Here is a 13,958-nt window from a genome sequence, read left to right as displayed (position 1 = left end):
AGAGGAAGGAGTATTTGGGAACCGCGTCAGTGGGGGGTCAGCCAGGATGGTTGCAGCTGTCCCAGCAGAAGGTGAGGGCAGAAGAGGAAGAGGCTTCTCCTCCATCTTCTCTCCCAGCTCTGTTTTCTCCCGTCTCCTCTTCCTTCTCCCTTTGCAATTCCTCCCAAATTAGTAAACCTAATGTTTTCCTTTTGGATCTCTTGATCAAACAGAAAACAGGCTTGAGGTGAGCAGTTAACAGTGTCATTAGTAATCACACAGCCCGTGACGAAGACTCTCTCCTGTGTTCAGCTAGGCCTCGACCTTTGGGCTTCCCTGGCTGTCTCCGCATCAACCAGTTTTAGCAAAACTTCTACTAAGTCCCTCAGTACAGATCAAATTCCTCATTCCTCACACCTTGGTATCTAACCGTGCCAGCTGCCTTCAGCAAGAATCTCTTGGCAGGTCGGTGTAGCGAGAATCCACCTCACCCCTGATGTTTCCCCTCAGTGATTTTCCATCCACCGACCCCTAAGCCCGCTCCTCGGCTATAGATTGACACTTGCCCATGCTGTGTGGAGAACTGAGCTCAGTCCTATACCAAGGTTTTTTTTTTTTTTCCCCTTTTGCAATTGTCCTGAATAAAATCTGCTTATACCACTTGACTGTCCGGTTCTGGTTTTCTTTGACATCCACCCTACGTTTCTTTAAAAAATAAATTTATTTTATTTTTGGCTATGTTGCCAAAAACATAGGCTTTCTCTAGTTGCGGCGAGCGGAGGGCTACTCTTTGTTGCGGTGCGTGGACTTCTCATTGTGGTGGCTTCTCTTGTTGCGGAGCACAGGCTCTAGGTGTGCAGGCTTCAGTAGTTGTGGCTCACAGGCTCAGTAGTTGTGGCTCATGGGCTCTAGAGTGCAGGCTCAGTAGTTGTGGCGCATGGGCTTAGTTGCTCCGCGGCATGTGGGATCTTCCCGCGCCAGGGATCGAACCCATGTCCCCTGCACTGACAGGTGGATTCTTAACCAAGACACCACCAGGGAAGCCTCATCCTACTTCTAATATCAAACAGGGCCAATATTTTGAAACAGCAGTTATCAAGCCCAAATGGGAGAGACTATTGCACTCTATTTTAATCATTGAATGTGTAACATTTCTCATGCTAGATACTGAGGAGCATACAAAAACAGAGCATACAGTATTTCCTGGCTTCGAGGGACACGATGTGATAATAAAACAAGAGAACGAATGGACCAATATTTATTACAAATTATTTTACATGGCGAATGAAAGAATAACCTTATGGATTTTTTTCAGATTTAATATCCTTTCCTGCTTTACCGGGAGATACTCTGGTGATGGAATAATAGAAAGAGGTAGAGGACGGAGTTTGCCTCCATCTCGTGGTTTCCAAACTAGTTAAGGCTCAGAATAGCAAGTGGGGAACAGGGAAAAAACCAAGAGGAAGACATTTACAGAAGCAAGAAATCCAGCACAAGCTCAGAAGGTGCCACAGGACCACCAGTGAAACGAAAGAGCAGCTTCCTGGGACTCGGCTCTGCCTCGAAGTCAAGCAGATTGGACCGGACATGAGCCACGAGTCCAGACGAGCACAAGACTCCAAGTGCAAACGCACGTGGCTTCCCTGGCTGTCTCCTGGGTCTCCGGTCTCCTCTCCAGGCAGCCTTCTGAGTGCTCTGCCTAAATCAGAAACGTGACCACGCACCCCACGCCCCTGGCACGTTAAACAACACCCTTCGGTGCCTCTGCACAGCCTGATAAACGACACCCCAGCTCTTCACCTGGCCTACAAGGCCCCCCACCATCAGCTCTTCCTCTCTGGGACTCCCCACTCCAGACCCAGTGCTCTAACGACACTGTCCCAGGGCGCTGGCCAGGCTGCTGCTTCTGTGTTCATAGTGTCCCCTGCCAGGAAAGCCCTTCTTTGACCTTCACACAGCCGATCTCTTCATCAAGATCTGGTTTGGACATCTTCCCTGAACCCTTCTCCAGATGGCCAGGGACAGCCTGAACCTCCGACGTGACAATGACCAGTTTGTGTGACTGGCTTCCCTTCTGACACTGTGAGTGACTGAGGGCAGCGGCTATGTCTTACTCATTTTTAGGATCCCCAGCACCGAGCACGGTTGCCCAGTGAGAGTCTGGAGGGGCGGGGGGGGATAAAATTCCTTAAGGCAGGAAGGAGGGTTCCAGGCACTGTTTTGCAGTGATTTAGCGCACGAGTGGGGTTTAAAGGCTGGTTCTGCCGTTTACTAGCTGGGTGACTTCAAACAAGATGTTTTCAATATACTAAGGAAAACCAGCCTGGTAATACTCATCGGCCAGGGCTTTTGGGAAGAGTGAATAACACTGGACGTCTAACGCATCCCGAGCTGCTCCACCAAGGCTGGTTCTTTTCTCATTCCCACCACGTGTGCCCCCAACAAAATATCACCCCCAACACGGCTCGTGACAATAAGCGAATCCTGTTTACCCAAGACACGTTTAATGGTAAGAGCAGAGGTAAAGGTCAACTCTTGATAAAAATCAGGCTCGGGTCTCCTCTGGGCAGGGCCGTGTTTCTCCCTCCCTTCACTTCTTCGAGCGGCAGTGTTTCTGGATCTCTCCCGCCAGCCACAGGCAGTGCAGGATGCGTTTCTTCTCGGCAGCCAGCTCCTCTTCAGAGAACTGGCCCAGGAGTTTCTGGACAAATAGATTTTGATCCTTCAGGAAAATATTCTTATTGGTGCCGACGTTGGGCATATTCTCCAGGGACCCGGACTTGAAATGGAAGCTTAAATGTCTGTTTCGCTTTAGGCCAGGCGCCTTCTCTTCAATCCACGTCAACGGGCTGTGGAAGCAAGAGGTCCAGGATTAATTTCACAGGGGCGCGCGGATGCGGGCTGGCACCTGAGTGCCCGGTGCCAGGTCCTCGTTTTGCGCCCGTTTTCCCTGCAGCTGCCGCATGCTACCCTCCACCAGCCTCCCAGGCGCCATGGGTGATTGTTGGCAACTTTACTGCCCAAAGGTCCTTTGTTCAATTTTGCCGCCAGGCAGGGGAATTCAAAGATTTTGGTGTATCGGTTTGTTATTTAGGAGTTTTTACCCTGATCTCACCGGATCTCTCTGGAGGATGCAGACCTGAGATGCTGCGCAAAATGTTGTTTCCAAGTGTATGTGCATTTTTATGGGAACGAATTCGTAGCATTCTTTCATCCCATTTTCAAAGAGGTCTATGACCCCAGGCCCATGCCAAGACCAGATGCCGCCTGCCCACTCACAAAGCCCCTGTTTCCATTTCACATTTGCCTCTCAGGCCAAGGTCAGCACTCACAAAAATTACAATTCAAATAGGACAGACACGGCTCTGCTGAAGTTTCTTCTTTTCCTGGATTTATCTTTTCTGTCTTTAGATAAAAGCTGTGTTATCTGCTTAATGAAAGACAGAGAAACCTAAGCAGATTCGATCTAAAGTTAGAAGCTTCACTAAATAATGTGACAGGAAAAATATAAAATCCGCTCTTCAAAAATATATTCTAAAAACAATACAGCACTGATTTAAGGACTTTCAATGGGAAAAAAATCCATAATTCTTTTGTCTAAATAATCTTCAGTTTGAGACAATCCTTTCAAATATTTGCCTATATGTATATGGAATATAAAACCTAAAGTATAACTAATTTTTAATTATGTTTACTTATTTAAAAATATTTTTATGATCCTACAGATACTGCTATTATTATTTTTTTAACTTTTGCGGTACGCGGGCCTCTCACTGCTGTGGCCTCTCCCGTTGCGGAGCACAGGCTCCGGACGCGCAGGCTCAGCGGCCATGGCTCACGGGCCCAGCCGCTCCGCGGCACGTGGGATCCTCCCGGACCGGGGCACGAACCCGCGTCCCCTGCATCGGCAGGCGGACTCTCAACCACTGCGCCACTAGCGAAGCCCCGCTATTATTTTTATCTGCATATCATGGGGACAACTGATATAATTCATTCAATATTTCATTATTGCCAAATATTCAAGCTCTTTCCAGCTTCAATATGGATATCCTCCATTCAACCTCTTCACTCATATACACATATATAGTTTTCCTTCCTTCTTCTGGGAATGAAGTCTCAGGAATGAGAGGACTTGCTCTGGCTATTTCTCTTTGCTTTCCCCTCCTTACTCTTATCCTACAGGGAAGAGTCAAGATCAAGGACAGGCAATCTGGTTGGGCTGCCATGCTAAGTGATGGAGTTTTCAGTGCGAATAGGGAAAGGGTTCAAGGCCGGGCAGGCATCAGGGTCCCTGGCCTTCTCTCGTCTCCATTCCTTGGCTTCCCTCCTCCTTTCCCGGTGGGTTGCAGTGGGGCGGGCCCAGCGTGGGCAGGCTAGATCAGTGCGGCTAAGGAACGAAGGGGAACTACCTTTGGTTTGTTTGTTCTCCGCCTCTAGAGGCATGGGCCAGAATACGACTAACGGTGTCCGTGCGGAGTTGCAAGAAAGGGGCCCAAGCAGGTCACTTAAGGTTGATCTGGGTGCTGTAGGAAGCTCGGGGGTACCTCCAACCTGGGTAAAGGAGGCCTCCCCTTCAGCCAGTCAGCTCACCCAGACCTAGATTAGAGTGTGGGGTGAATGTTTAAGAGGAAAAGATCTGAAGTACATAAAGGGGGGAGCCATCAGGAGAGATGTGGACAGAATAACTTCCTCATCTTGTGGTCCTAAAAGCTTGAAAGGATTTGCCCTGGAGGACAAGGGCATGGCGGGTAGGGCATACCTGGCTCTGGCACCACTCCTACCAACTGGCTTCAACAGGAGGCCTGAAACGTGAACCTCTTCTATGTAGATTTGGGTTGAAAAGGTGTTCTAATGCTTATTATTATTATTTACAAAGTTTGAAAACTCTGGTACAATGGGAAGAACACGGGCTTGGGAGTAAACTGCACTGGGTTTTCCTGGATAATCTGGGACCTGAGGCTAAGGACACCCAACCTCGTTGACAGGTGAGGACTAGGAGGAAGTAAAGACAAGGCCTGGCATTTTTTCAATAATATTCCCTTCCCGTGCCCTTCCTGTGCATTTCTGTGGAGAAGGTGTGACCCTCTGGGGACCAGAGACAGGCTGCCTGAGCGTGATTCTCACACCATCCCTTGTTAGCTGTGTGCCCTTAGCAAGTTTCTTAACCTCTCTGAGCCTCATAGTTTCCTAGGTGATCATAATAATCATAATAATGCTCACTCCAGAGAGTTGGTATAAAGATTATATGAGAAAATCCTTATGAAAGGACTAGGCCCTGGTACATGGTAAGAACTCAGTAAATGTTAGCAAATACTAGCACTTTGTACAACCAGATTCAAGCAGGGGTCCTGGTCTTGCTGGTCCTTTTATTGTAACCTTTCAAGGTCATGTCTGCCCTCCTCCCCATCCTCTGCTGAGGTTCTGCTCTGTCCCACCAGGTTGTTGGAAGGCTGCTATAACTTAAGAAACTGTGTCGGAAACTGACTCGCAGAGGCTCCTTATGTTTAAAAAGACTTGGTATGAGGCATTTTATCTTGAAGGGTGTTTGCTGACGAAAGATCTCCATGTACCGTCCGATGGGACTCATCATTATCTGAGCCTCCCAGATGGATCAGTAGAGGACTTGGTTTCGAAACACAATACAGGAAGGATGTTCAAGTAGAATCTGCAAGCGTAGTATTTCTGGGATTGCATTTTTCATCATTAGGGGACTGATGGCCATTTACCGGAAGATGCTGGGGGTCAGAGGGTGTCACCACTACCCGCCTAGAAGAAGTATCGGGGTGTGTCTCATGGTTCATACCAGGATCAAAGGGAGGCTTTAGCAATGGAGGAACCAACAGACCCCACCTCAGTGTGATCTTATAGTTGACACAAAACTCTTTGGGTCTCTGGGCCATTTTAAAGTCTCTTGAACGTTTTTAAAGAATAAAAAAAAGACCTGGTATGAAAAACAAAGAATCAGCATTTTGGGAACATGATGACACATGATGTGGTGATAAAGGTGAGAAGTAGTTGGGTTGTGTGATAAGCGAGCAGAGTACAATGTTAATGGAAGGATCTAGGTAGCTGGATGGATGCTCACTGCAAAAGTCTTTCAACTCACCAATGCCTGAATCCTTCACCATAAAGTGTTGGAAACAATTCAGGTCATAGACCTAACTGGATACTGCTCACTTGTGCGGCTTAGACAACCTGCTCAAATCTGTAAGCTTCTCTTAACCTTACAGGGCTGCTGGGAGGATGGCACGAGGGAGCAAAAGTGAAATCCCAGCACCTATTCCACTGGCATAAGCAGATGGCCCTTCTGGAGTCGAAGGTGCGGGTCTGGGCCCCCGGGTCCCCCATCTTCTCCCTTGTGAACACACGAGGATGTCCTTACGTTGCTTTCTCCTCGCGGTTTCTCATGACCTACCTCCTGTTCTCCGTCTCCAAGCACACGGTCATCTTCATATACTGATCTTCTTTTCGCTCTTCCAAAGTGGCGGACACGAGAGAAAGCTCCCCAAAGAGGGAGACCAGCCAGGTCAGGCGAGAGATGCCGCTGAATGCAGGGAAGCCGAACCGCTCTTCTTCCAGTGGGCCAGCTGTGGGTAGTGACAGACATGGCGGGAACTGGAGGGGCCGGGCTGGTAGCTGGGGGGCACGGGGGATGTGACAGGGAGCGAACGGACGTGGCTGGGTCATCAGGACACACAACCTACCTTGTGACGGCGGGTTGTGCAAGATGACTAATTCTGATGGAGACGTTCATAAAAACGTCTCCCTTTTTTTTTCCTGTTTCTTAAATTCACTTTGTTGGTAAGATAAAATATTTCACTGGAAATTGCAGTCCATCTGGTCCACAGGGTAATAAAAATGCTTTAGGCTTCTAACCTGTGTGTGTGTGTGCGTGCTGTGTCTGTATGCACACAGCACACACACACACACATACATGTAAACATATATATCCCCTTCAGTTAGTGACTTAAAGAAGTAAAAGAATTAACGTATTTTAGTCCCTCAAGCCTATATGCCTATAAATACCATATAACTGTCTGTGTAAATGATAAGGGAGTGAAGGAATTGTGATAGCTGTGGAGAAAACAGTAATATCTATAAAGTAGTCAATATCAAGAAAACTGATACAGCGTTAAGTGTCTCCTCAGTCTTCATAATCTCGTGTACAACAGTATATTGCAACGAGTATCTGTATGAGAAATCTGGTCAAGATACTGTTCCCCTCTCTTCCCAGCCTGAATTTTAAACATAACCTAGATTTATAAGACTTCATATCTGTTACCCTGCTCTTTAAACCAAAGATTTCTTATAACTTTGATACTGACTTAAAACAACTAATAATTATGAGTATGTTCTAAAGAAAAGCAAAGTAAATAAAAAGATAAAAGAAAACAAAGATTGTAAGTTTCATAGACAACATGGTTTCCAATCACTAGGACCTAAGTGTGAAACTTACAAAGGCAAGGCAGCTCCGTCTGGGCTGGTTACTGTCTGCTCTTGTTCTGTGCAGAGGACTGAACAGCTGCTACAAGTCTGAGCTCCAATCCATCTGCCTCCGCCACATAACTGTTGGGTCACCTTTGTGAAGCTACTCACTTCTCTGAGCTTCATTTAAAAAAATCGGTATAATGGGGCTAATACCCATTTTATAGGATTATCATATGAATCAACATGTACTAATGTCACATACTTAGCACAGTTCCTTGTACAGATTAATGGTTATTATTGTCTCCACAACTCTCATATCATCATTTTAAAGGATGAAGATGGATTTTGTGATATTCTTTTTTTTTGCTGCACCACACGGTATGCAGGATGTTAGTTCCCCAACCAGGGGTTGAACCCGTGCCCCTCCGCAGTGGAAACTCGGAGTCCTAACCACTACCGCCAGGGAAGTCCCTGAAAATGGATTTTGAAATGAGATTCCACTACTGTATATTTTCTGGAAACAAACAGATGAATGGTTTTACCACTTGACAATGTCGGTTTCCTTTCTGTAAAGAAAGCCCTCGGGAAAGGTGGCCCAGATGCCTTAGGGTGGAGACAAATCCAAGGAGTCCACCCAAAGGAGACTGCAGACCTTGAGGCTCCAGGCTGTTCATTTCCTTCTGCTAATGGAGGTGCTCAAAGAATGACCAACATAAAGTAAATAGCTGAATATATAGCAGATCAAATATCTTGGCCACAGCCAGTGTCCTGATAACATGTTGGAGGAAGAAAGGGCCTATGCATATTCTATTTGCTCCACAGAGAAGGTATAAACATGTTCTCTTCTCCAAGAACCTTTCTCTCGGTCATTTTGCAAAGAGAGCTGCTTTCGTTCTTAACCTTCTGTGGAAAAATAATCTCCAACTCAAGATTTCATGAGAGAAAATTCTACCTAATCGGTTGGGCCAAAAGCATAAATGTGCTTGAGATTTCTAACACGTTTTCCCCAAGGCCCACTGAGCAATCAGATCTCATTTGAGGAAAGAAGAAAAATAGAGTATTTTTGTTGTCTGTGGGTGCATGGGAAAATTAAATTGGCCCTCAGTCAGAACGTCTTTAGCAGAAATGAATCCAAGCTCACATCCTAGAGAGCTCAGAAAGATCCCAGTAACCCTCCACCAGCCTCGCCAGTTACATATGACCTGCGATCCCACCAAAGGCTGACCTGTGAAGAGGAGAGACCCTTTTAGCAGGTCCTTGCCCACCACTTCTTTTTTCAGGAATGCAAACTCTTCCATCAAGAGTTCAACGTGCTCCTCGTGCAAGACTTTCCCTGTCACGACAAGGATGGGGTTAAAAAAAAAAAAAAAAAAAGGCAGTCATCCTAAATCCTGTTAATTTCCTCATAGTTTTTTCATTTTTAAAAATTGAGAATGTATGTATAACTGAAATCACTTGGCTGTACAACTGAAACTAACACAACATTGTAAATCAACTATACTTTGATAAAATATATATATATATTAAAAAAAATTAAAAATTTGCTCAAAAATGCTATGGCCATGCTTTGGATTCAAGATGGCTGATTGAACACACACATTTATTTACACTTTTATCAAAATCCTAATGAATTTTATGAAAAAGTTATTAAAAAATAAAATTGAGGGGTAATGGACAGATATACTTATATATTTAAAGTGTACAATGTGCTGTTTTGACGTACATATGCATTGTGGAATGATTATCAAGATCAAGACACTTAACACATCCATCACCTGACAGTTCACTCTTTGTGTGTGTGATAAGAATGCTTAAGACCTTCTCTCAGCAACTTTCAAGCATACAATTCCATATTAACTATAAGAACCATGTTGTACATTAGATCCTCAGAACTTCTTCTTATAATTGAAAATTTGTACCCTTTGATCTATATTGCCCTATTTCCTCTTCCCCCAGCCCAAGGCAACTGTCATTCAAATCTCTTGTTTCTATGAAACAGGCTTATTTTTTTTTCTTTTTAGATTCCACTATAAATGAAACTATACACTATTTGTATTTCTCTGACTTATTTCACTTAGCATAGTGCCCTCCAGGTTCATTCATGTTGTAGCAAATGGCAGGATTTCCTTCTCTCATGGCTGAATAATATTCCATTGTATATATAAGCCACATTTTTCGTTATCCTTTTCACCTCTGGAAGAACATTTAGGTTGTTTCCATCTCTTGGTTATTGTGCATAATGCTGCAATGAAAATGGGTGTACATGTATCTTTTCAATATACTGATTTCAATTCCTTTGGATATATACCCAGGAGTGGGACTGCTGAATCATGTGATAGTCCTATTTTTAATTTTTTGAAGACCCACCACAGTCTTTTCCATAGTGTCTGCTCCAACTGATATTCTCACCAACAGTGCACCAGAGTTCTCTTTTCTCCATATCCTCGTCAACACTTGTCTCTTGTCTTTTTGATGACAGCCAATTCTACCAGGTGTGAGGTGATATCTCGTGGTTTTGATTGGCATTTCCCTGATGATTAATGATGTTGAGCAACTTTTCATCTATCTGTTGGCCATCTGAATGTCTTCTTTGGAAATAAGTGTATTCAGTTCCTCTGCCCATTTTCTAATTGGAGTGTTTGCTTTTTGGCTATTAGTTTTCTGAGTTCTTTATACTTCGGATATTAACCCCTAATCAGATATACAGCTTGCAAATACTTTCCCTCTTCTGTAAAGTATCAATTTATTGATTCCTTTGCTGTGTGGAGGTTCTTTAGTTTGATGCAGACCTATTTTTTTATTTCAGCTTTCATCTCCTGTATGTTTGGTGTGCTACCCAAGAAATCGTTGCCAAGACCAATGTCAAGAATTTTTCCCTGTGTTTTCTTCTAAGAGTTTTACAGTTTCAGGTAAGTCCCTTTTTTTTGAACTGCTCTGTATGTCCTTGACACATCTCAAGGTAATTTTTGTGAATGGTGTTAAGATAGGGGTCCAGTTTCATTCTTTTGCATGTGGCCGTCCAGTTTTCCCAGCACCACTAATTGAAGACTATCCTTTCCCTACCGTGTGTTCTTGGTGTCAAACATCGGTATACTGTATATGCATAGGTTTATGCCCGGCTCTTTATTCTGTTCTGATGAATATGTGCCTGTTTTTATGACAGTACCACACTGTTTGGATTACTACAGCTTTGTAATATAGGTTGAAATCAGGTGGTGTGATGCCTCTAGCTTTGTTTTTCATCTCAGGAATGCTATTTTAATTTAAAGTCTTTTGTGGTTCCATACAAATTTCAGGGTAGTTTTTTCTATTTCTGTGAAAAATGCCATTGGAATTTTGATACGGACTACATTGAATCTGTACATTGCTTTGGATAGTATGGACATTTTAATGGTACCAGTCCTTCCAATTCAAGAACACAGGGTATCTATCCATTATTCATGTCTTCCTGAATCTCTTTCATCAATGTATTATAGTTTTCAGTGTACATGTCTTTCACCTCCTTTGTTAAATTTATTCATAAGTATTTTATTGCTTTTGATGGTACTGTGAGATTTCTTTCTTAATTTTTCTTTCAGATACTTTGTTGTTGGTGTATAGAAATGCAACTGATTTCTATATGGTAATTTTGTATTTTGTAACTTAACTGAATTTATTAGTTCTAACCATTTTCAGTGGAGTCTTCAGGGTTTTCTACATATAAGATCATGTCATCTGCAAAAAGACAATTTAAATTTTCTAATTTGGATGCCTTTTATTTATTATTCTTGCCTAATTACTCTGGCTTCAGCTTACAGCTTACTGTGTTAAATAGCACACAGTGGTTATTATAGGCATCCTTGTCTTGTTCCTGATCTCACAGGAAAGGCTTTTAACTTTTCACTATTGATTATGATGTTAGCTGTGGGGTTCTCTGTATCATCTTTGTTATGTTGAGAAACATTCCTTCTACACCTAATCTGTTGAGAGATTTTTATCACAACTGGATGTTGAACTCTGTCAAGTACTTTTTCTGCATCTATTGAGATGATCATATATTTTCATTTTGTTAATGTGGTATATCACATTTATTGATTTACATATGTTGAGCCATCTTTGCAACCCAGGGATGAATCCCACTAGATCATAGTGTATGATCCTTTTAACGTGCTCTTGAATTTAATGCAGATTTTTGCATCTATGTTCATCATGGATAGCAGCCTGTAATTTTCTTTTCTTTGAGTATCTTTGTTTGGCTTGGTATCAGGGTAATGTTGGCCTCATAAAATGAGTTAGAAAGTGTTCCTTCCTCTTCGAGTTTTTGAAAGAGTTTGAGAAGGATTGTTATTAATTCTTCTTTAAATGTTTGGTAGAATTCATCTGTGAAGCTATCTGGATTTTATATGTTTGGAGGTTTCTGATGACTTATTCGATCTCCTAATCCCCTTGATTGTTATTGGTCTACTCAGTTTTTCTTTTACTTCATGATTCAGTCATGGTAAGTTGTGTGTTTCTAGGAGTTTATCCATTTCTCCTATATTATCTAATCTGTTGACATAAATTGTTCATAGTCTCTTAGGATTCTTTGTATTTCTGTGATATCAGATACAATGTCTCCTCCCTCATTTATAATTTTATTAATTTGAGTCATTTCCCTTTTTTCTTGGTAAGTCTAGCTGAAGATTTGTCAATTTTATCTTTTCAAAAAGCCAAATTAGTTTCATTGATCTTTTCTACTGTCTTTCTAGTCTATATTTCTGCTCTAATCTTTATTATTTCTCCCCACCAACTAAGTTCTTCCTTTTCTATTTCCTTGAGACGTAAAGTTAGGTTGTTTGAGTTCTTTCTTTTTTCTTAATGTAGGTGTTTATCACTGTAAACTACTCCCTCAGAAATACTTTTGCTGAATCCCATCAATTTCTGTATTTGTGTTTCTATTTTCATTTACCTCAAAATTTTTAAAACACTTACCCTTGATCCATTGTTTTTTCAGAATGTGTTGTTTAATCCATATATAGGTGAATTTTCCAGCTTTCCTCCCATTATTGACTTCTAATTTTATACCATGTAGTCAGAAAAGATACTTAATAAGATTTTAATCTTATTAAATTTGTTTTCTGACCTAACATATGATGTGTCCTGCAGAATGTTCCATGTGCACTTGAGAAGAATGTGTGTTCTGTTGCTATTGGTTGGAATGTTCTGTATACATCTGTAAGGCAACTTGGTCTAAAGTGTAGCTCAAATTCATTAGTTCATAATGTATTTCTGTCTGGATATTTTATCCATTGTTGACAGCAGGGTATTGAAGTCCCCTACTATTATTGCATTGCTGCCTATTTTTATCTTCAGATCTGTTTAGGTACTCCAATATTGGGAGCATACATATTTACAATTTTTATATCCTCTTAAAGGAATTGATCCCTTTATTACATAATGACCTTCTTTTTCTCTTGTTACAGCTTTTGACTTTAAGTCTATTTTGTGTGATATGCTGCACCTGCTCTCTTTTGGTTTCCATTTGGACAGAGTATTTTTCCATCCACATGGAATATTTTTTCATCCCTCCACTTTTGGCCTATGAGTGTCCTTAAAGCATGAGTCTTTTGTAGGCAGCATATAGTTGGGTCTTATTTATGAATTGAGCTACTCTTTGTCTTTTAATTGGAGAATTTAAACTATTTACATTTAGAGTAATTATTGATAGGTAAGAACTTATTGCCATTTTGTTACCTGCTTTCTGATTGTTTTATAGTTCCTTTCTTCCTCTCACTGTCTTTTTATTTTTTAAAAAATTATTTACTTATTTTTGGCTGCATTGGGTTTTCATTGCTGCGTGTGGACTTTCTCTAGTTGTGGCGAGCAGGGGCTATTCTGTTGCAGTGCGCAGGCTTCTCATTGCAGTGGCTTCTCTTGTTGTAGAGCACAGGCCCCAGATGCACGGGCTTCAGTAGTTGTGGCACTTGGGCTCAGTAGTTGTGGCTCACAGGCTCCAGAGCACAAGCTCAGTAGTTGTGGGAAATGGGCTTAGTTACTCCATGGCATGTGGGATCTTCCTGGACCAGGGCTCAAACCAGTGTTCCCTGCATCAGCAGTTGGATTCTCAACCACTGCGCCACCAGGGAAGTCCCTCACTGTCTTTCTTTATGAGTTGATGGTTTTTGGTCATGGTATCCTTTGATTCTTTTCTCTTTATCATTTTTTTCCTTGGTGGTACTAACAGTACCATGAGGCTTTCGTAATACATTTTATAGTTATAATAGTCCATTTTAAGCTGACAATAATGTAACTTCAATTGCATTTAAAAATTCTACATATTTACTTACCTCCCCACAATGAGTTATGTTATTGGTGTCCCAATTTATGTATTTTAATCTTGTGTATCCATTAACAAAATATTGTAGCTATAGTTACTTTTAATACTTTTGTCTTTTAACCTATATACTAGAGTTCAAAGTGATCTACAAACCACCATTGCAGTAATAGAGTATTTTGAATTTGACTATATATTGGGTTGGCCAAAAAAGTTTGTTTGGGTTTTTCCATAAGATGTTACAGAAAACCCGAAGGAA

The 13,958-nt window shown here is 42.1% G+C and overlaps 1 protein-coding gene across 1 annotated transcript in view; it reads right to left on the bottom strand.

Moving 5' to 3' along the window:
- Nucleotides 1–2,461: 2,461 nt before the first annotated feature.
- Nucleotides 2,462–13,958, bottom strand: part of BLVRA (biliverdin reductase A) — a 58,209-nt gene continuing 46,712 nt past the window's right edge. The window contains exons 6-8 of the mRNA XM_059074689.2: nucleotides 8,633–8,740; nucleotides 6,395–6,566; nucleotides 2,462–2,828 (exon numbers count right to left, since the gene is read on the bottom strand). Coding sequence (XP_058930672.1) covers nucleotides 2,570–2,828; nucleotides 6,395–6,566; nucleotides 8,633–8,740 — 539 coding nt within the window. The 3' untranslated portion in view covers nucleotides 2,462–2,569. The remainder of the gene's footprint in view (nucleotides 2,829–6,394; nucleotides 6,567–8,632; nucleotides 8,741–13,958) is intronic.

The sequence above is a fragment of the Kogia breviceps genome, chromosome 9, assembly GCF_026419965.1.
Source record: "Kogia breviceps isolate mKogBre1 chromosome 9, mKogBre1 haplotype 1, whole genome shotgun sequence".
NCBI classification, from domain to species: domain Eukaryota; kingdom Metazoa; phylum Chordata; class Mammalia; order Artiodactyla; family Physeteridae; genus Kogia; species Kogia breviceps.
This window is presented reverse-complemented; position numbering and strand designations above follow the sequence as displayed.